Raw genomic sequence first — 24,333 nt, forward strand, 5'->3', positions numbered from 1 at the left:
ACGTCACCCTGGGAGCCAGATGTGCGCCTAGCCCATCTATCAGTAAGGTAAAGGGATTCTTTGCGGGGAATCTTAACCATCTCCTGCCTCCCAACCTGATTAGCCTTTGGAAATGTCTGGTAAGTATCTTGTAGCTCTCAGGTATATACAGTTGAGTCAGGAAGACTGGTCAACTCTGGTCTATCTGCCCTCTCCTGAAAAATTTCTAGCTTTGGTAGTTGTAATTGGATCACTGGAGAGATTGGATCTTCCTGAAAATTTACTGGCTCCCTCCCCTCTCCATTTAAGACTGAATTAACGTGTTTGCAGAGCATCATGTCCATGAGTTAGCGAAGCCATGTAAGTCTGTACCGGGTTGAAACTTGTTGTCTACCCCTCTTTATGTGATTTCATTTCAGAAGCACTCCATGTTCGTAGGGAAGCAAACGGAGTCTAACCATAGAAGCAGAGACAATCCTTCTACTCAGAGAAAGTCCTTGAGGATGTGATCAGCAAGAACCTTCAAATCAGAACTTTTTTTCCCGGCTTCTGCGATTTCCTCTCTTTTGTGTAACCTTGATTAAGCTTGTTGGCAACATGGAGATATATATTCAAAAGGCCTCTAGGCAGCTTTTCAAAGCAAGTTATATTTACTGGTTACTAAATGGAAGATGTTATGGAAATTTTGAAGCTGGTGCCTCAATTTACCCAAAGTAAACCTATCTGTCATGTGATGGGACAGAAGCACAAAGTAATTAATTTTCCTCACATTGAATAAATGAACAGATTTAAAAACTAATTAAAAAAAATTAATACTATCTGGTCTCACAATCACAGTGGCAGTGTGCAACTTCTGTCTAGAACACCCTCCAGGCACTCGTCTCTGAAAAACATATGAAGAAGAGAACCATATATCAGCTCAGTTTTATTTTCTGCTTCTGTTAAAATGGAACAAACCCTGGAATATCTGTTCCATGGGAAATTCCAATATTGTGACATCTGTTTCTGTCAAGAACCAGGATGAAAACTCTCCATAATAGTTGTTTTGTTTGCTTATGGGGAAAAAAAAAAAAAAAAAAAAAAAAAAAAAAAAAAACTTTAAAAATGAAAATTCATTTGGAAACATGGAAATGTTGCTATCAATCTCTTTGTGGATGTTAGAGCCTCAAGCGTGATAGCTCTATCTCCACCATGCATCATGCCCCTAGGGGACTGTTCTTCTGGAAGCAGAGCTTCCTAAATTTGTCATATTCAATTTGCTCTCTCCCTTGACCACAGGACACTTCCCAGCCCAACATATTCTCCCTCCTTTCAACGCCCTCAATGGCAAGGCAATGGTACTATGGTACAAGGAAGATTCAGGGTGCACAATGAGAAAGGGAGGCTGTCTGTGAAGGAAAGGGAAAGGAGCAGAGGAGTGGTGGAGGAGCAGAGTGAAGTCCAGACCCAGGTTACCTATCAGGTGCCAGGGAGAGGAAGAGTGGTGTGAATGCCCACAACTGTAGCTTTCATTTTCATTTTTCCTGACAGAAGATAAGAAAAACTTGGATCTAGCAGAAACCCCAATTTTAACACAATGTTTCTTTTGAATAACTTTGCTCTCAGAATACCATAGTTTTGTGAGATATATCTAATGCTAGTCCTTGTAAGAGTTTTGAAAGACCAAGAGACATTGAGCTCATGCAAAATACTTGTGCACTTTACACAAGCTAACGCAGCAACAGCATGATTTGGTGCGAGTAATGAATCCCTCTGCTGGACAGAAATCAAACAGCTCTGCATTATGCTGAAGTGCTGCACTACAGCTCAGGGAGCCTAAGATCTCCTGCTACAATTCATGCCCTGGAAGCTGTCACATTTTTCAATCATTGTCTGACACTAGCAATAAATTCCACACTTGTCCCATCCCAGCTGCAGCCTTCTACTAAATTTTGCATATAGATGACAGGCAAAGCCCCTTCTCCAGATGCTTGGGCCGATTTGGGGTGCACAGGATGTTGTACTTTTCCTTTGCATGGCTACATTACTAACCAGGTGACATACATGCTATTTATCTAGGGTGCTGTCTCTTACATGTTCTCTTAATGAAAATTCATAAAGGCACAGAGCTGCACAACACTGCTGAAGAGAGAAGAATGAAAATGGAAACTACAGTATGAAAAGGGTCATACATATGACACAAAGAAAGGGTACATGAAGGCAGAAGAGTCAACCTGGGAACTAGAAATAAAAATTCTTTATCTTACCCCCCTTCTTTCCCTTTCCCAAATATAAACTGAATGTAACTTTGATTAATGCAATCTCTATTCTTTTTCATTTCATTCTCCTACGGATTTTAGCTACAACAGATTCTTTATCAGATTCTAATCCCCTTTTTCCACTTTTAGTGTAATGAGGTTTATGACTGGATTGAGATGTCCTCAGGTTTCTTGCTATTCAGTGTAATCAAGTTGGAAGTTTTGTGAGCTTTTTTGCTAATTAGTTTAATTATGGCAGGTATGACTTCTGATATTTCTGTGCAGATCTCTTTTGTTCGAGATGTGTATGTTAGATAAATCATTTGGGATCACGTTTTATAATTTGACTGGCAAGCTTATCCTTGCTTTCTCTTCTGACCTCAGTATTTCCAGATGTCCTTTATGCCATTATTTTACGGAACACTGACAGACAAATATATACTTAGCACATGGTTTGTTGGTCTGAGTGGAATGGTCCTGGTTTATCTGTCATCAATGTAATGGCAAATACAGTTAAGATAATCAAAAAGTGGAAGCAATCTGCTGTAAGGACCTAGAGATAAGAAATCCAGCATTGCTTTCAAGGATGGGTTAACTATTAATTCTCTAAGAATTCGGTACTTGCTCTGCTCCAGCACTGGAATAACATGAGGCACTTTCACTTGCTACAGAGTGGGCCAAACAGAACGGACTTTTTCAGTGATTTCCAGTTCTCTTTTGCATCCTCAGAAGCTACAGAGATTTCACTGATGTTCAGACAGATTTGGATAAGCACCAAAACTTTGGAGAAAGTACTCAAAGCAGTATTCAAGCTTTTCTTAATTAGGTCATTGCTAAATTAGGCCACAGCTAAAATTCCTATAAAATTATAAATCTTCTCTATCCAAAATATAAAGTAATATTTTACAACAATTAAAGAAAGTATTTAAGAAATAATGTCTTATTCTATTATTTTTTACAGGTTTTCACTGAAAAGTGAACAGTAAAAAAATTTTGATACTGAATGATTGAAAAAGTTAGGTTTTTATTTCTTGAATCCGTGAGCACTTTTTAAAAAACAAAATATACAAGTAAAACTACTTAGTTTTGGTTTAAATGTTTGTTCAAATTAACTACAGCTCCTGAGACCTACAGGAGATTTTTCTGTTATGAGTCCAGAAAAGTTATACTGTGAACTACAAAGCAGAACTTTACAGCGTATAACAGAGGGTTTCTACACTTAGCATTTTGGTAATTTTACATGCCTTCTGTTTTATTTACAAAAATATTGTTTGTGGCTGACAGTCCACACAGACTCACTGCCTGGCTCCCCAAGAGAGGTATTTGTACCACCTGACTTCAGCATCCAATTCAGACTGTGATTGAACAGTCAGCTTATATTGATCTAAGACTATTTACCAGCCGAAGGAGGACTACCCTTCCTCCTCTCACCTTTGTCTTCCCTCGCCAGCTCCAGCACACTGTAACAGTGTGGTGACAGCTGTTCTTCACCATCTTTGGGGTCATATTTCAGTCAGATCTGTGAGCCTGACTTGCCACAGCCCCTGTGGCTGGGAGCAGCAAGGCCAGCTCCAGGTGCAGCCGGGCAGGAGACAGGACTCTTCATCTCAGCATCAGTGAATTTTTAGCTTTGGCTAGCTGGGAAGATGGACCTTTTAGTTGCTGAATGAGGAAGCCAGTCCCTCTTTACTTCAGTCTTCAAAAGGAATAGGGGACAAATGCCTCTAAGGATGGAGTCTGAATTGGAGTATCATTCAGGTTTCTGCTTCTCCCTTTGAAGAGCCCTGTCTTTTTGCTATCCATGCAGAAGACAGAGACCACGCAGACCTTTCTGCTGCCTTTCCCCCCAACTCTGCTATTATGCTTATGGCTGTCAAGTTTTCTGCAATAAATACTCTGTAACTGGAGCATAGTGGCCATTTATAGATGATACATTAGTCTAAACACAATCCCACTGTCTCTCTGTTGTTCTACAGAGCTATCAAGAATAAAACTTTTGGTAGCTAAAGTCAGTAGATGTAACTGAATGACGTGACTGGTACACCGTTCCTGCAGGCAGTGCATTTGAAGGCTGCTTGGTGATATTTTTATATGGATGCTTTGGAGAGAAGTCCTAGACTTCAGAATGTACTTCCAGCGCAATCGCAAATGAAGTTATTCTGGCAGATGCAGGTACTGCAGACAATATATGATATCCACCTGTCTGACATTTTCTTCCTGCAAAGTGAACAATAGTGAACAGAGTGTGGAAAGTAACCATAACCTTAAACTACCTCTATGATTTTTCCTCTCAGTGACCAGTTCCCCTCTCCCTTCTGTTGCATGCACATATTAATGTGAAAAATATAGCCTGACTTGTGAAGAAATTCCTAGAGAGTTGGCAATTTTTTGGTGGCTGGGGAGGATTTATGGATTTATCTGTTCCAGGGAAGTTCTATCATTCTCAAATGCTGAAGCTTTGAGTGAGTTATGGCTCTGGGGAGAATGAAATATAACTATTAATCACTGACAGCCACAGGATGTCCTTTCCTCAGTAGGTATCGTGTGGCATTGTCAGTAGATCACAGAGCTGCTGTTCACCTTGAATGGAGAAAAGTAAAGCATAAAGGTCATCTTTATTTTATCTAGGAAACAAAAACTTTGAAAATGCCTTATCATGAAAGTATTAAAAATCTACTGCACAAAACCCTTGGGCTGAGTAACACTGACATCCCTGCACAGACTTCATGATGATCAAAATGATGATAGAGACACCTTAGAACTGAATATTACTTCAGAAACTTTTTAACTCACATTCTAAAAGCAAAGACACTGGTTTTATGTTGTTCTGTGTTTATGTGGGCCTGTGGCCCTCAGCTGAAGCTTCTAAATGTTATTTCAATGTGTCTTTTAATATAGTAATAGCACATAGAATTATGTCACAGCCACGGGTACACTTTAAGTGACTGGCTACAAAATAAATGACCTATGTCTGGGCACACCAGAAGTGACTTCTCCTTCCTCTTACATATTTAATGTCTTAGTCTTCCACTTTACCTGGTACATCCCCTTCAATTTCAACTACTCATCCTACTTCTTTGTCCCTCAAGTAATCTCTGAATATTCTTCACATCCACTTTGGCCTGGTACAGATTGTTTGTGTTCACTTAGGCTTTCTCAAACCTATCCCTCAACTACTTTATGAGGTGCCACAGGCTATTTAGCCAACCATCTTAGCTATTAATAGGCTATCCATCACCCATGACACTGTCTTCCAAATCTCAGCAACCCCCTACCTTCCTCCCCAAGTATGCACATCTATACCACCTTCTGATTCTTAAAAAAAAAAAAAAAAAACAAAAAAAAAAAAAAAACTTTTGGTTTGGTCACCCTATCTCAACATCTGTTTTAGCTTATTGGTCTGGCTTTATATGCAAGTGCGTAAACTAGTATTTATGTTTCTCAGCCTGGAGCTAAAACCAGTACATTCAAATTGGAAATTAATTGTAATTTTTAACTTAGCAATATTAACCAGTAGAAGAAGATGGGGTTACTTATTCCCTGAGGAATCCTTCAGATTAGGTGTCCTTTTAAGCTACCGTGCTGTCACTCAGTGGAAGAATCCCTGGATAACACTTCCAAGCCTATACTGGACAATGCAGTCCAAAAGGGCAGACTAGATGTGCACAACCATCCATACGGCTCTTAACAATTGTGAACCTGTCACCTACAAAGGCAAAAATGTAAAAGCTGTCAAACTGCCAATCAAATCTTCCAGTAAAGTCCATAGGTTCAGTTAAACTGAGCATCTCAGCATACATGATGACTACAACTGTATACATTAAAATTGCAGTTACTTTACCTTTTGTGAGTATGAATAGCTATTACTTTAACTGAAAGTTATGTCACAGCAGTCATACGCTGAATGCATCTTCTTAGACCTTATCAAAAATAGGTATTACATGGCCTTGCCTTCCTTGACAACTAAGCAGACTCTTTGTAATTGACACTGTAGAACTCTGTCAAACCTTCAGTTCAGCCAGTCTTTATGTATCAGCCCTGCCCTTACTGCTATGAAAGTAATGAATTAATGAAAACTCCAGACACATTTCAAATACTGCTAGTTATATCCTACCAAATTCTGAGTAGTTTCCATTGGGAGCAGAAAGCACTTGGCAGGATCAAAGTCTCTATATTGTTGTTTATTCACTAGATAAGCTATTAAGTTACAAACCATTAAGCCTCACCTAGCCTGTTCCTCCGGTGCCTTTTCAATGGATTTCATCTTAACAAGATCCAACTGACATGGGATATTTCCACTTGTGTGTAAACTGAGAAGAGTGAATTATGAATCAGAATTAAAGCTCTGGGCTGCCACTGAGAGAGAAAAACATGAAAATATGCACTTTCTTGCTTGGGGGTGCTCTTTGCCAGCCAGTCCCTTGGACAGTTGTATCCCAGGATCTTTTGAGCAGTGCAGATGCGTCTCTCCATTTTTTCAGCCTTCCCTCAGTGCTATTAGTCACTGTAGAAGGGGGTTGGTCTAGATCTGTCTTTTCAGGTGTGTTGTTGCCTGGGATGGTTAGTGGTCACCAGAGTCATTCATCAGTGTCTTGCTCTTTGCTGCTTTTGCTGGTGTTATTGATATATCAGTATCAAGGTCTCAAGTACTGCAGTGCCAGCAGGGCTGCAGTTGAAAGACTATAGTATCAATTTCTTAAAAAAAAAAAAAAAAAAAAAAAAAAAAAAAAAAAAAAGACTCATTTCATTGGTACAGATTTTACCAGGTTTAACGAGCATAAGCCTAGCCCTAAAACAGCTCTGCTTACAAACATTGGAAGAAGAGTTAAGGCATAGCGTGCTGGTAGCACGGTGAACAATCTCAACACATATCTCTGTGCCTCTGCTCTCATTTGTACTATGGTGAAAATAACTCATATATTTGCATTTTATCTGGATCATATTTTATGGCCTTACTATTCTATATATTTATTTGAGTCATCCTATATTTATAGCAAGCTTTTCTTCCTTGCATCCTGAAAAGGATGCACATTTAATATCAGCCATCATCACCTTTGCAAATTTTGCTCTGGTAAGGGGGTTCATGTATCAGCCAGATTTGCTAGCTAGAACTTCTTTGGCCATGCCATAGTAAACTTTTGTGTGAGCAACTGCAGTAGTCATTTCTCTAGCAAGCCTTACATGTATGTTATCCAATTCATAGAAACACACTACCAGCCAAATCCACTTGTTTGCTTGGTACCCAAGAGTAGAGTCAGGTGATCTCTCAACTTAGGGTAGCTCTCTCTTGATTTTTATAAAGGGTTTCCATTAGAGACTGTTCTAACTGGATAATTTTAGATATTGATTAAAGTATTTTGAGGTTCTCGAAGTATTTGCATAAAATTGCTCTGAATTCCTGTGAAATTATGATTTTTTTGTTTCATCACCTAGGTCACTCAGATGGTATTTATAGGTTTGTAAGGAAAACAAATCTTGTAATTTGAGAAGCTTATTCTGGGAGCAGACATCATGCCCCACACGTTATCTCTCAAGCTGAGAACAACATAGAAATTTGTAATTTCAAGTGATTACAAGTAGCTCTTTTCAGAAGCAAACATTTTCAGCGTCATTTCACTAGCTACTTCAGTATCTGAAAATCTTATTCTTATGGGAAATGACTGGACAAATCCAGGATGATGAATACAGAAAGGAGGATAATTTTGGATGTTTGCTTTAGCAACTTGTGCAGCTAGTCCCTGGCAGTGGAATAGATCCAAGCTAGCTGAGCAATATGTAAAAAGTTGCTTGTAATGGGAGTGGGCTTTCCTCTCTCGAGGAACCATGAGCATGTTGGAACACGGCAGACAGAAAATTTTAAATATGAATGTTTTGAGAAAGAAAAAGAGATGCTATCTCTTCGAATGGTGGAGACTGTGTGATAAGGGATCCATATGGATATACTCCTACAACACTACCTATTTCTTAGGCTGTACCATATGTTCAGGAGCAGCAATTGCACTTCTCTTCATGCTGGAAAGAGGGCGGAGTGATTCACTTCTTCCAGACCAAGTTAAAAAAAGTTCCACATTTTGGCAGTCTCAGAAATACATATATGAATGCTCTGGAGAACTTCAGAGAATAAAATGGCCAGTATCTGCAGACAAGCACAGAGTGTATAGAAGAAAACGAGCTAAGTCACTGTGTATTTACACTATGGGCCTGGAAATTACCCTTGTGGCTGTAAGAACCTTTCTGTCTGTTCACATTTTCTATAGCACTGCAAAAAGTTGCCAGCATGGTCATTAAAAAACAACTAATTTTCTGAAACATGGTTATGAAGTTTAGTCATGACAAAATAAATTCTTTTCTGCTGGTGAGGTGCTAAAATCATTTAAGGATCCTTTAATATTTCACTGAAATTTAATCACTGTGAGTCAGAATTACACCTTCACTAGGTGCATAGTTACATGAATTTAGAACTAGACTTTGTCCTTGGCTTGTGGCTTTTAGTTAGGCTAATGTGGAAGAGAGATACACACACATTGTGAGGAATCATTTGGCTCAGTCTATAGTTTCTCTTGGCTGATATATGTTAATTACAACGCATCCACAAGACACATTGGCTAGCAACTTCTCTAAGTTGTGTAAAAGGCAGGGGCTAGTAGAATTTTACTGCAGTGCTTGAGTTATCTCCATTTCATCCCTGAATGTGATTCTTTCCAGCCACTAAGCAATTATTGTCAGTGTCACAGCAGGGCCAATATTTCCAAAGTTAGGTCTAGAGAAAGAATCTCAGTCAGTGTAGGGAGAGAGTACAAATACACACCTGCAAAGACAATATGCACATGTTCAGCTAAGCACTGCACCCTAAATCACTCTTCTGCAAAGAATCCTGAACCCTAAAACAGATTCAAAGACTTAGTGGTGCTTGACCTCAGGATTTTTTTCATCTGTACAATCTGCTTGTGAAAACATCAGGAAAAAAGCAAGTATGCACCCTGTCTGAGCTACTTCCAAGGATGATGGAGACAGAGGTTCGGTCATGATCAAAGGCTGGTCCGAAGCAGACTGTGAATAGAACAAACAGCTCTTATCTTCCCATTCCAAGCAAAAATTCCCATTCTTCTTCTTTTGCTGCATTGTTCTGGGGGAAATATGAGTATTCTACCCAGAAACACCTTGGGACGGGCCACATCCTCCACCTTTGTTTAGTCAGAGTTGCTGTTCAGCAGTTTTACCAGCATCATTTCTTTTGCTGATGATTCTTACTCTTGCTGGCATTTTGGTGAGGCAGAGAGGCAAGGAAGGATTAATTAAACTCTCTCTCTCTCTCTCAAAAAAACAAACAAACAAAAAAAAAACAAAAAACTCCCCACACTCCAAAGCTATCCCTGCAGAGGATAGTTTCACAGACTTTATACTTAAAACTGCAGAGCAGAGCAGTCTGCTAGTCTTTCTTCATTGCTCATTGCTTTGAAAGTTTTTCGAGCAAAGACAAAAAAGCATTCTTTCACTACTCTTTCAGTAGTGAAGGGAGTTCTTACATGTTTAAGTATTTCTTCAAAGAAATTTTTCAAAATTGTTCTCCATTATCTGTCATGGTTTCAAAAGGATGCCTATAATGTGCAGAAGCTCCTTTGACTTTCATTCTACTGGTGGACAATGAAATATGTGTGATTGTAAGTACCTTAGGCACAATCACTAATAGTCACAGTAAATAAGTAGTAGATGTACCTGAATTTATCTGAATGTAGGGATATCCACAGACTGCTGGCATGTCTAGCATGAGTTGTGGTTGGTTTTCATGCAAAAACTCATTAACTTGCTGATGAGTTGTGCACTGTTTGAGTCCATTTGATCCTAAAATCATATTCAGCAAAACTCTGTAACTTAAGCTCTAAATCTCATGGGTAAATCTCATGACCCAGGTAAAACTTTAATTAACCAGAGAGGTTAAAACATGATTTAGTCTCCTTTTAATGTCATATCATCAAACCTACACAGGTCAATTATAGTTCTCTGAAATAAAGGAGAGAAATAAAGTTTGAGTAGTCTTCTATTAGTAACCTTGCCTTTTAAAATGTCACCTTGCTGAAAAGTAGGATATAATTTCATTCCAACTGTTTCTACTTCCTGTGAGTGAGGGGAAACACAAGGAGGGCAAAATATATATTTTCAAAAATATATACTAGTAGCTGGAAGAAGAAAATCAAATTAATATTGCCTATACTGTATTCTCTGCAACAGGTTCACTATAGGGATCTGCTATTTAGTATTCTGAAGTGCTTACCTTCATTTTTGGACTTGGCTGTTAGCCTATGAAATGACTCTTGGCAACCTTTGTCAATTTTCTATGTCTCCTTTGGTAGCATGTAAGAATACTAGCAGAGTGCTTTCTAGTACATTTTGTTCATGTGCTAGAAATCTGTGACATTTGTCTAAGACCCTCAAAGAGAGAAGCACAATTCTAGGCCAGAATCACAGAATTATTGAGTCACAGAATATCTGGGGTTGGCAGAGACCTCTGGAGATCATCTGGTCCAACCTCCCCTGCTCAAGTAGGATCAGCTAGAGCAGGTTGCCCAGGACTGTGTCTAGTTATATTTTAAATATCTTCAGGAATGGAGACTCTACATCCTCTCTGGGCAACTTGTTCCAGTGTTCAGTCACTCTCATAGTAAAGAAGTGTTTTCTTTTGTTCAACTGGGATTTCTTGTATTTCAGTTTGTGCCCATAGCCTCTGTGCCTCTACAGTTATGGGCACCACTGAGAAGAGTCTGACTCCATCCTCTTTGCCTGACTCAGGTGCTTTTCTGCCAAGCTCCTCTCTAGCCAGTTGGCTCCCAGCCCATACTAGTGCATGGCATTATTCCTGCTCAGGAGCAGGACTTTGCAATTCCCTGTATTAAACTTTGTGAGGTTCCTCTCTTCCCATTTCTCCAGCCTGTGGAAGTCCCTCAAGAAAGAATATCATGCTACTATTGGAATCTACCATTGACTTCTTTTCTTCCCCCTGGGGTTATCTTAAACAAAAGTCTGTTTTATGGCTTGGATGGATTTTAGTTTCCTTTTCATTAATGTGTTTGTCACTCTTCACAGGGTATCCTTTCAGTCCAAGCTTGGCTTTGAAAGAAGCAGGGTGTCTCTGGTTGCAGGGAAATACTTTTATCTAAACTTGGCAGCACATACTGAACATATGTGACTATATTCTGGTCTCTTGCAGAGAATTTCTAAATTCTATATATCCTCATGTCTTTCTAGCCTATCTAGTTCTTCTAGCCTTCCTTTTCTTTTGCTTTCCTGTAATACCTAGACAGTGACACAATGTCAAACCTCTCCTTTAGGAAGTGTCTTTATTACATATCTATGTTTCTCCCCCATATCTTTCTGCACCAGCAGACAATGCTTTTGACCCTTAGTGATTTTTACACCCTGTGTTCTCATTCTTCAAGTGAAAAGATAGTCTTTTCCTAATGTTGTTATAAAAGTGACTCTGAATTATCTTGATTCTTTTTACGATGTGTATCTGCAGAGCTTTCTGTTGCAAGAGGTTTCCTCCCTCCTCTAACTCAGAAGCAAAAAGCTTGATGGTTGGCATAGAAGGTTTGGTGTTTAAACTATCCGTTATTATTTGTCAATAATTTTTTTCTAATTTACAAGAAACAAGCAATTCTAATGTATCCATTTTACATTGCAAAAGATATTTCTAATGCTTACTGAGGAGCTAAAGGGCTGGATCCCAGTCCTTCAGTTTTTCTCAGATCTCTGCTCGCTTTTTAGCCTTTCCATGCTGGTAAAAATCTCTTCAAATAAGTCCCCTTTCATATCTCCAAGTTGTGACTATGTTATTCTCTGAATATGCTTATACTCTAACAGTATCTTCAACGAGATGACATTTCTTTGGCTCATTTTTGGAGAACTGGCAAATGCTGTTCTCCTAGCCTCTCAGCTGACATCAAAACTCATTTTTTCAGCTTCCTACTGAGAGAGGTTTTCAAGATTCTGGAAGATGACCATTCTTGATCTCTTTAATTTATCCGCAAGTTAAGTTACTGAAGTGTTAGCAAAGCCCAAGGAACTGTGGTGGAATGTGATACATGATTAAATTATGTAATAGCACATAGATTGTGTCTTAAACTCATGTGAAGAGTATATAAGCCAGTATATAATATTTGTATATAAGCCAGTATATCAGTTTATACACAGGGTTTCTATGAGTAGTGAGACTTCTGACTCACTCTATAAGAATCTTTCTCCTGTTTGGAATAGTTAAAATAATCTTGTTGTTTGTTCTCTTAGTTGGCACCAAGCTTCTCCAAGCAGTATAAAAAGACTTTGCGACAGAGTAGTTTGAAATAGTCTGCAAGAGTTTATTTTGACCAATCAATGTGCAACATGTGAGTTGCAAGCTAGTAGCAAGCCTGGAAGAAGTGGCTAGTAGTCAGGCAAAATCCCTCTCTTCCTCAATGCAGCTCACATGAACTCTTATGGAAAAGGAAGGTTGGCAGCTGTCAATCACTATGGGATCCCATTCATTTCTTCTTGATCTTATCATTATCATTTGCACAGATTTCACTCCCTTGAAGTGGACAGCTCTACTTGCAACTCACAAGAAGGGACAGCATGTGGCTGGCTATCACAGCTGTGTTCTGCTGGAAAAATAGCAGAATCCCCTTTGCAAATGAATTCCTTCTGAGTCCTTAAATTTGCTCATTATTTATAACGTTGTTTATTTTCTAGGAACCTCTGCTATGTGCTGGTATGGTAGATGACCTTTTCTGGTATAACTGTTCAGGTCTGCATAAAAGAATTCAAAATTACTTGGGTCAGAGAGAGAGAAAATAAGCATGATACTGCAGCCAAGTGGGTGGACTATCTGTCTATAAAATCCTAGAAAGAATGTATCCCAGGCCACACACACTGTTCAAAGACTTGAACACACCTTTCATGCATAACTTTTATCAGTTTCCATCTCTGGAAATTGTGTTGTAATGGGTTGTTGTGACTGTCAGTAAAACAGCTTACTGACTTTAGGTACTTTTCAATTAATCTCAGATTTACAATCTGTTTTTTTCAAAACATTGCAGAGAATTACAATAGCTCTCTGACTCTACATTAATATAATACAGAGTGAATTTATTAGTATGGCTATGCATTGTTTCCATAAATACTTCAGTTGCCCATTTACTAACAGAAATACAGTTTGGGCTTTTATTTGCACTCCTAATGAGTTTAAATATATTTTAATTGGATTTGAATCAGTGTAAGGATTTTTTTTCTGAGGCAGTTAGTATCCCAGATATATTGAGGTGAAAGGTGTTCTATGTTCAGGTGAATAGCTTTGATTGATTGAACGTAATTTATCTTTCATCCTGCCAAATGTTCATAGCATATGTCTGTATTTCCCTGAGAGATAAAAGTTAATGATCTGGGCACCAAATGCCTTCTTCTGTCTTGTCCACGTGAAACAAATGATAATGTAGAGTGGGAAACCTGAAAGTCTCATTTTGTGCTGTCATACCAACATTAACTAAAATTAGGTTGCCTCAGCGCAGTAGCTTGTTCCTGGAGAGCTGCACTGAGCACCTTCCCTGATGCAGGGCATCACAGGGTGAGTCTAATGGTCTTCATTCACCCAGAAGTGCCTCATCAGTTCTGCCATCTTGTGGATCCCTATTGTAGGCAAGAATCTGGATGGAAATAATAGGGAGAGAAGGATTTCCCTGTAGAGCAATGTGTAATGGAGAGGAGCAGAATACCTTGTGCCACAGTGCCTCTTTCTCAGCTTTGTGCAATAATATGTCTTAACAACCCATGTCACATTCTACAGCCTGCTGCATGTCTTTAGTGCATCCCCTGTGGACACCATTTAGAAGTCTAATAGACCTCACCATAAATATATATGCTCTGAGGTAGTAGTTCAGTGCTTCCCCCCCTCTTTAGATATATTCATTATCAGTAACTCCCTAGCCCACCATTTCATGACAGATTTATCAACTACTTTTAGCTCTGTCTTCTCCTCCTACCCCCTTACTTTTCTAAATGAGCAGAAATGAACATAAGCAAATTAGAAAATAATAATGAAACAATATGTTCTATGTGTTTCATTTGACAAGATGGATTCTCTGAAGGGCAGCTGGATGGATGAGTGATGAGGAGACAAAATTCAGAAAAGTAAGAAGGGATTTGGGGTTTAATAATAAATGTTCCATCAAAAGACAAAATCATGACTGTATGTCATAAAGAAACAAAACCTGATAAATTTAAAAATCTAGGGAAATATTAGTGCTGGGTTGGGTTAGCAATTCCTGAACAAGCCTGACTACCTTTCTGTATTATCCGATGTTTCCTTATGTTGACAAGACTGACAAAGAAATTATGCCATGTTGCTAGTACTAAAAAATGTCACTTTCCCAGGACACCAGAAGTAGTCAGATACAACTCTTCTCTTTTCCAGGTGCAGGTCACAGTAGCTCTCAGTCATGTTCAGATTCTTAGATTCAAAAGTCTTGAATCAGGCATGAAACAACTTTGAAATTTCACGTGGTAAAATAGTCGGCACATTGTTCCTTAATTCCTGAGTCTTTAGGACAACTGAAGTTATATTTTCATTTTTTTGTTGTTGTTTTGGGAGTTTTAAGGGTCATAAATTATTCTTCAATGTTGTTTTATCTGATTTTTAGTAACACTTGAGCCTCTGTTTTCATTATGTAACTCCAGGAGCTTGGGCTTTCAGAACAAAACAAACAAACAAAAAAGACAACAGCATATATCATAGAACTTGCAATAAAATCTCAAAAGTTGACATCACTGCAGTCCAAATACATCAATTCTTTCCTTTTGCTTTTGGGTAATACATCGTGTGTGACATTTTCGGTGCAATTTAGATCCTTCTAGTCTTCTTCTGATCTTTTCTGACCTTTTTTTCCCAGCCTTCTCAATATCTGTCCACCATCTAAACTCTTCCTACTGCTCTAATTCACTTTACTCTTTCTGATTGTCTCATTTTCTGCTCAAAGATCTCCCCCTGCATTTGATTGCACTCAGCTGTGTATTGATCTGTTTCTGTGGTCTTGGTCGCTATTCAGTGGCCTGCTGATCTACTTCCATCATTTTGATGGTCGTCATGCTCCTATGTCCTTACCCGACAGTGCACTGTGAATGGCTGCTTTGCACCCATTTCTCCTGTTTTGTTTTGCTTTGACACTGACAGAGCCACCAACTTTCATCATCCTGTTTTCCTCTTGCATCCTCCCTCATCTCAACCTTCCTTCTTTCCTAAGCTATCCTCCTTGAAATAACACCTCATTGTTATCACTATTTTTCAGAAGCAAGATCTGTGTGCCACTAAGTTACATCCATGAGAATTTAAGGATATGTGATTTTTCTGTGAGCAATGAAGTCCACCCTCTGATATCCCACTCTCTTTACTGATTTTTCAGCCAGTCTCTGTCCCAAATATTACCTTTGATACCTCCTCCCTCTCTCATTCTCTACCATCCCACTTTAATCCCACTGGGACGAAAGTGGGCACTGCATCTGAATGGTGGAGCAGGTCTCTATCAGACCCTTCTAGAGTGCTTTCAAGGAGAACTAGCTGGCATTATCACTCTTTAAGAATTATCTGTTGAGTTGGAGAAAAAGGCAAAAAGAAAAAAAAAAGGTTAAAAAATAGAAGATAAAGTTACTGATGAACTAAATTAATGTTTTTGGCTTGAGATTTTCCCTGGAAAATCAAAATTCATTAGATTTGAGTATTAAACTTTTCTGGATCAATTTTTAATTCTGAGAGCGCCAATGGTGGTATTTTACACTTCATATGTGAATATAACTGTGTATTTGAGGTAATTTAAGATTAGGAATATACAGTGAAAATGATATTATCACAGTAAGAGATTTCTAGGCAGGGAAGCTGGTGTGCTAAATAACCAAGATATGATTTTACAGAACCATAGGTATTTCTCACTGCCATCCCTCTTCCCCTTCCTTTTCTCCTCTTCGTAAAAAACTTGTAGTGCATGGTGACAATGTTTAACACTAAACTGGGGACATTTACTTTCATTGAGTGTACAGGCTGCTGCTGGACTTGTATGTTAAGGAGTGCCCAGAGACATTCCCATGCACCAGAACCCCATCATCTACACTGCAGAACGTACATGAAGGATTGAAAGGAGCAGAACAGCTTAGGCTCAGCAAGTTCATGCCCTAACAACTGGGCTTTTTTACAGGTACACACACTTAATAAATTAGCATGACTTTCAGTTTCTAATGCTTTTCAGTTGAAAAAGAGAAATTGTTGCAGTATAGATAATGTATGGCACTGAATAATAAAAAAAAGGGGGTCATGAGAGAAGCAACATAATCTAATGGGTAAACACAAAACTGACTCTGGGGAGATGCAAATGCCTTCCCAAAGCAGATGTCTTAAAAACTCCCCGCAAGTCCTCTCGTTAAAGCAGTCAATTGCAGGCAAAGACTAGATGGTATCATACTACTCATATGATGGAGAAAAGAAACAGAATTTCCTAGCCAATTAGCCTAATCTGTCTTTTCTCTGATTTGTCAGTTTTGCATAACCACAGTATTAACCAGCAGTTCACACTGGCTAATCCCTAATACTACAAAGAAGAAAAGAACTCATTTGTATATTACAGTCTAATCAGAATATCTACTAATTTCCTTCCATATACTACCGGCCTCTTTTGAAAGGAAATCGCTGGCATTATCCCCGTTTCATAAATGAAGAGACTTACAGTACAGCAAAATGATTTCTCAGGAACTGAGAATTACTGATAAAGTAGAGCCTGATATCAGTGTAACTGTTAAAGTAGGGAATAAAAGTCAGGTCTCCTAAATTCTCAGCCCCGTTCACTCTCTGCAAGCTTCAGCGAGCATTTCCATCTGGGATTATAAGCGAAAAGCAAAACTTTTTCTCTTGCATTGCTAAGTCATTTATTTTCTAATTTTCATAATATCACCACAAGCTGATTACAAAATTACTTTACATGTGTCTTCAAGGACACAACAAAGACTTTTCAGTGATGGAGGTAGAAAGCAGAGTTGAATTCAAGAATGGTGCTGAAACTATGCTTCCTTTTTTATAAACAGATCTTATAGTCTCACTTTGATGCTTTCAGAAAATGGGACGTAAATCTCCATGTATTGAAGGAAAAGTATTGTCTGCAAAAAGCCCTGCAAACTGTCACCTCACCCTCATAGCTCTTCATCACACATAAATTCTTACAGGATCATCTATTGCTGTTTCATTTCAAGCACTTTAACTATGCCCGAGTCCTAGTCAATAGCTCCCCTCCTCTTTAAGAAAGTGATGTCATTGTGCCTGTGAGAGAAGAGGGCTTTTTTATTTTTTAATATATTAAGAAGGTCAGCTGTAGGTCATCCATGTTCTTTTCACTTTTAGAGGCAAGATTTTCAAAGAACTCAGATCGTGTTCTTATATGAATGATTTTCCTTGAGATATTTTGATCTTCACTGATATGGTTCAGCAACTACTTTAAGAATCAGATAACAAAATCCCAGCATCAGCATGGAGGAAATTCGTTTGCTCTTCCTGTGCCAAGGAAAATAAAGCAGAGGCAAAAGACAGAAATTACTGTGTCATGTGTGTCTAGACCACAGTGAAGTTTCAGAAGGGAGAGAATTAAGACTCAAAAGGCTTTTCAAATTTGTTGTTGTTCTAATTAGGTTTTTTAATACCCCTTCGTTAAGTGGATTGTCTATCTATATGTAGAGGTAAGGTTGTTTTTAGATCTTCTGCTATGAAATGCCACTACGCTTCTGCTTGAGTGTTTGTTTTCTTTCCCTTAAGTAGTCTTTTCCAGTACTTACAATTCTTGTGCTCCTTAAACGGTGCACATTAGAAGTTATCATAGTAATCTCAGATTAAAATTAAGCGTTTTCTCCTTGATTTCTCCATGACATTAGTCAGCCATTTCTTTCTTTTTTTTCTTTTTCTTTTTTTTTTTTTTCCTGAATAAGGTTAATGTGTAAGTGAGGTCTCTGCTCCAGTTTTGTAATAAGAAACCACTATGCAAAATCACACTGCCTTGAAGAGCATACGGATGATATCAAGCTCCTTGCTTCAAGATACTGGTACAATCCAAAAGGTTTGGTATCTGAGGGCTGTGATCATTGTGTGAGCACAATGATCTTCTGAGTTTAAAAGCTCTCAGCTTTCAAAAGGTGATTGGATATTGTTTGAGAATATAGAAATCCAAATCACTGGATTTTCTCCAATGATCCAGACAATAGGTTCTTGCTACCTGAACCCAACTTTCTGTGTCCAGCCCATAAGTCGACTGAACAAACTCTTGGGGTAGCTGACCAGCTGCAATTTTGAAGACTCCTTTTGGTTTTGTCATAACTCCTAGTTATTGAGCCAAATGGCAGAGCATGATTCTCCACGATTAGTGGTGTTAAAGTACAGAGCATCTATGAAAAGATTCCCCCTGTGATGGAGTAAACCAAAGATTGAAGTGGCATCTTGCAGCTACCTACATTGGGAATGATCAAAGAGTCATCAATAACCCAGAGTGAAAAATGTGTCTGAGTTGATTTTAGGTATGGAGAATGTTAAGAGTTATTATCCATAATAGCTGACTGGCAGTACATTTGGGAAGGATGGGTTCAAGCTAGGAGAGAGTCACAAAATATTCTTGTAATTTGCAACTTAATCAAAACAAGATCATCTTCACTGAAAGATAGAAAGCTGTTTCTGGGATTAGTTACTTAACTCCTAGTATGTTTGAACTTAGTGCTTATGCCTATGCTCAGCTGTTCTTTTACAACAACATTAATTTGAATATTTAACAAGAACATTTGAAGTTTATTTATAGAACCATCCAAAATTATTCATTGTAGATGCGTATGGAGAGTTGATGGCTTTTTTCCATATTGTGATTGCAACTATGTTCCGTTATAAACTAATATTAGTCCTAGTACTACCACAGCTGTAGCTCCCAGGACTGACTGCATTTAGAAATCACTCCGTCTCTTTCAATGGCTAAGAGGAGCTTTTATGGCAAGTATCAAAACTATTAACTTGACCAGGCTTCAGGACTGATCATTGCATTACTGCTATACTTTCAAAAATGGACTGGCCTTATAGGGCCACTCCCACTGATTACCAGCCCTTCAAATATTCCAAGCAGTTACATTTTCTTGAAAGCCTGTTGTTATAAATAATTGAAGTTATCAGTGTTTACTGATACTTTACTATATAAACTAGCATGGTGCATTAGGCTGAACTATTGTATTTCTATATGCATAAGATACATGTAAAGCTATATGCTAGGTAAACCCAGTAATTCCCTGCTTACTTGGAGAGAATATAAGGATCCCTCTGTGTTACACTGGTGCAAAGCAAGAGGAACTAACTGATAGTGCTGTAGTTCTGTTTTTTGAGAGTTATGACCAAAGTCCTAGGCTCCTTTTTGCAGGGCTGGCTATTCTCTGTGCTAACAGTGGTACCTGTTTTTAATGGAGTTTCATAGTGAAAGAATTTCTAAAGGACTAAAGCACTGGAGATTACTTTAAGCACATGGATCAGAGTGATGGTGGATCAGAGTGATATAGTGTCAGGTAGTACAGCACAAGATATGAAGCGATCAGTAACACTGTTAATAATTGAGACATAGCTGTACATGTGAGAATTGATAGGATTCTGTTATTACCTATTACCATCCTTGGTGTGTACGTATGAAGTTTCTTTGGCAGGGTAGGGACTATATTTTCTTCTTCTTATGCAAGGAAAGAGAGAAAGAAGAAAAACTTTTTCACTAATTGGAAAAGTGGCATAAAGCAGGAAACAGTGGAGTCCTGCAATCTGCAGGACACTAGGAGAGCTGAGGGAATCATCTGGAGAGAGGACTGCACCACTAACAATTTCAGAGAAATTTCAGTCAGCACTAGACCTTCCTCTGAAGTTTTCAGTATGTCGCTGCTTATAGAAAAGCTGGAAAAAGTAAGAGTATATAGCAGCTAGAAAGAGAGTCATAACTGTCAACCCACTGGCCCACTTCTTACAGGTGGGAGAATACTTAATGAATTACAGTAATGACTGAGACAGAGTTCAGGCAAAAAGAAATACAATAATAGTCACAGGAACAATCTACTGGACTCAGTGGCTACTAGCTATACTGACAGTACAAAACTTTTGAATGGTTCAGTAGAGCACTATCATTGCCCCAGCTGCACTGGCCAGAGGTGTGTTGTCCTAAGAGCCACACTGAGGGGAAAACAATTAGAAATTATTCCAGAACAACCATTTTGACCATCAGCAACTGTTTTAGCAAATATATCTAGAGCTTTCCAGGAGGGCTACTTTCTGTGTTCTCAGCTCATTCTAAAAAGCTCTTCTGTGTTTGTGCAGAATGGCTCTATTACAATGATAAATGTGCCATAGATCTCAAATACAACATTGAGTAAACCTGCCAGGTGATATTTTCACTCCAACTGTCTCTCACTGATACTTCTTTTACTTACAAAATTCTTATGTTTGTCAGCTTTTCAAAAAGGAGCCACATCCTCACCTGTGGCCAGACTGAAGGGGTGTGTAAGTGTGTGTGAATGCATAAATGCAAAGATGATCGGAGGCTCATCTTTGCAGTCCCCTGATGTTGCTGCTTCTCTGTGCAGGTGCTTTACCTTCCACTACACAGAAAGGCCTCTGGAGTGCTGTAATTTATGCTGTGATGGCTATTTGAGGCTAAGAAAGCTAGCCACTCCCATGCAGAGTATGCTGTTTAACTCTAGCCAGGCCTTACATTCCCCTTTGCGCTCACATCAGTTTTCTTTGTGTTGTAAGTGCCTTGAGGGCTGCTTTGCTGTTGATGCTAAAGATTTGCAGCTGTAAGTCAGAATGGGCTCCTTTTTTATTTCAACTTTTTTCTCTCACTCAAACCAATTACTATGTGGAGGTAAACAGAAAAATGTACAAAATACATCTTTGGTTATATTCTTAGTCTCCCATGAAGCACTGAATCTGAGGTTCTCCGCTGCCCTGACTAGTGTGCTGCAGTTTTCACCAGTGTGAAGTTGGGGTAGATCACATTCATTATCATCTGCTAATTTTGAATGCTACTGATGCTCTAACCTTGCATGGGTGCAAAATGACTGCTTATGTTTTGTGACAGCAAAGAATAATATTCATAAATGACCAAACCTGGAGCACATCTTGGGCCTATCTATTAGTTTGCTGTAATTAGGCTTTGTTTTGAGTAGATTAAAAAAAAAAAAAAGTCTTGTTTCCAGTTCTGCATCTTCCTACCTCTCCTCTCACTTCCATAGCTCATAGTGTTAATGCTGATATTTCTTTTTGACTCAGAGGAAGGTAGTTGCAAGGAAAAATCTCTGGCAAAGTAGATATCTGCATTTCTAGGTGCCATTTTCCATAGTGGGGAGTAGGAGGTGAGGGAGCAGGGGAAGAAAAGGAGGAGGCTGCCTGCCATGCATTTTCAGGGAATGTGCAGACTGAATGTAGCCTCTTGTCCTGACAAGGTAAGCAACATGCTGATGTAACAAAGTAAATGGTCAGACACCCATGAAGCAATGTCATGGCTGCCAGGTTCACACTCAGCAAAGGCAAGGATTGTTTGCATGCTCAGAAAAAGCTGCTCGTTGCAGGCAGGTATTTTTATTCTGAATTATTTGTACAGGTTTTGGTATATTTAAGATTAGGATAGATGAAAATGATCAGAAAAAAAACAGACCATTTTGATTTTTCCTTTTCTCCTTTTCCTTTTCCTTTTCCTTTTCCTTTTCCTTTTCCTTTTTTTCTCTTTCTCTTTCTCTTTCACTCTCTTTCTCTTTCTCTTTTTCCCCTTTGCTGTATATTAAAGATGGCCCTAATAACTTGTACATTGCTAAATGCTGGGATACTGGACCCACAGGGGCTGGGCAGTTTGAATGTGTGTTTGAACTTCATAGCTCTGACTCATCTTTGCCAGCACCCAGCACAGTAAACACAGCATTGTTCTTATGTTTACCCTCCTCTCTATTCTCTTAGTGTTAAGAGTAACCTGATTTATTCTCTCTTTTTCTTTTTCTTTTTTGTTTTTGTTTTTTGTTTTTTTAAGGATGATTCCTGCTACAAACAAAGCCTTTGTGGTAAATAACCTTGTTTCTGGGACAGGCTATGACCTCTGTGTCCTGGCAATGTGGGATGACACAGCTACGACCCTTACTGCCACCAACATTGTGGGATGTGCCCAGTTCTTCACCAAAGAAGACTACCCTCAGTGCCAGTCCATGCACAGCCAGTTCCTGGGTGGGACCATGATTTTAATCATTGGAGGCATCATTGTGGCAACCTTGTTGGTGTTCATCATTATACTTATGGTCCGCTATAAGGTCTGCAACAATTCCCAGGGGAAGATGTCCAATGTCAGCAATGTCTACTCACAGACAAATGGAGCACAACCTGTTCAGAACGGAGTCCTGCCCCAAGTCAACCCCAAAGTGATGGTGAGAAATGAACTTATGGAGTTTAACTGTGAGTCTGTGCGGAGCAGTATCTCCTCTTCTTCCAGCTCTGTGAATAGCCGTGACTGTGATGACTATAGCCTCCAAAGTGAACAGGGCACATTGTCCAGTAAGTGGAGGCCTCCTTCCAGGTCAAAACACAATATTGATCGGCTAATGGGAGCTTTTGCTTCCCTGGAACTGAAATGTCAGAAAAAGGAGGACGTGACAGACTCCAGAACTTCCACAGTGGCCCGCCACTCGGACAAAGAGCCACTGTTGGGCCAAGCAGAGTCCAAATTTCGCAGCCTGCTCACGTTGCCTCTGGAGGGCAAAACTAAACGCAGCCATTCGTTTGACATGGGAGACTTTGCCACATCTCAGTGTTGCACCTACCCAAAAAAGATAACAAACATTTGGACAAAGAGAAGCCTCTCGGTGAATGGCATGCTTTTGCAGTACGATGACAATGACCTAATAGGGGCAAAAGGGACTTTTGGGAGCTCAGAATGGGTAATGGAAAGCACAGTGTAAATATCAGTGTCTCCCTCTCTCTTCTCACTTCATGTGTGAAAAAGCATGGTTTGCTGCAGGGCCATGCAAGGAAGAGGGGGTGGGAATGTCCTCAGTCAGAATGGCCAAAAAGATAGGTAAATAAATAAATAATGAGGATAAAGAGGAAGAAGGTCATGAAATGTGAATAGGCACGTATGGTACCTTTCCTGTCTGGCCCCACCTAAACCATGCGTGAATGTTTCAAGGATTTTACTAGTTGTATTTAGCATTGCTTTACAAAAGTTTCTCAGCCTCTTGGTGAACCGTCAAATAAGATTAAACAAGGAGGATAAAATGGGTTTAACAGCACAAATCTAATTTTGAAGGGTTTGGGTTTTTTTCCATCCTCTTCTTTTAACCTCAGAAATACACTTCTGTGGCTATAAGACTGGTGCTACGATGTCTCTGGCTGTTATTGCAAGTGTCATTCTTAAAAATGTAGACAGGGCATCCAGAGGGGACAGATCAGAGCAAATGTTCAGCTTACTATCATGGTGTTAACAGGGACATCTGGGAAAACACTAATACCTGTTGCTGAGTGCGCTTTTGGTTGGATTTGATGATTTTTTTTTTGTTTTGTTTGCTTTGTTACTGGTTTAGGGTTGTTTTTCCCCCCATAGCAGAAAATATGTTTCCATGAGCTTTTTTTCTGTTTTGTTTTCAGTGTCTCATCAATCCCCTTAATGAAAACGGGGATATGTACAAAGATCAAAGTTCTGATGTACTGTATAACCCACCTCCAACACCATTCCTTTGTATCCTAGGGAAAATGAAATCAAGGGGCTAATAAATTTTAAAAAAATCCTCTTTTTCCATCTTCTTCATGTTCTCTGCTTGTCAATGCACAAAGCAGATTGCAGCAGCTATTGATATCTGTGGGAGTTTAGCTATCAAAGATAGGAAAAATAGTAATCAAGATTTCATATCTAAAAAACAAGAAAGAAAACAAAAGTGGCTCCCATGTATTCTCCACATTATGAATACCAATTGCTTCTGGCAAAGGTCATGCTGTTGCTTTCTGTTCAACTGACAAAGAAACAAAGAAAACACACACTTTCACTCTATTGTAACACAAGCTCTTTTGTACAGTCGCCCCAAC

At 39.0% G+C, this 24,333-nt stretch overlaps 1 protein-coding gene across 1 annotated transcript in view; it reads left to right on the plus strand.

Annotated features, from left to right (window-relative positions):
* Positions 1-23,213, plus strand: part of LRFN2 (leucine rich repeat and fibronectin type III domain containing 2) — a 37,722-nt gene extending 14,509 nt beyond the window's left edge. The window contains exon 2 of the mRNA XM_062573605.1: positions 22,295-23,213. Within this exon, the coding sequence (XP_062429589.1) occupies positions 22,295-23,213 (919 nt within the window). The remainder of the gene's footprint in view (positions 1-22,294) is intronic.
* Positions 23,214-24,333: the final 1,120 nt, after the last annotated feature.

This window comes from Rhea pennata, chromosome 3 (genome assembly GCF_028389875.1).
Source record: "Rhea pennata isolate bPtePen1 chromosome 3, bPtePen1.pri, whole genome shotgun sequence".
Taxonomy (NCBI): Eukaryota; Metazoa; Chordata; class Aves; order Rheiformes; family Rheidae; genus Rhea; species Rhea pennata.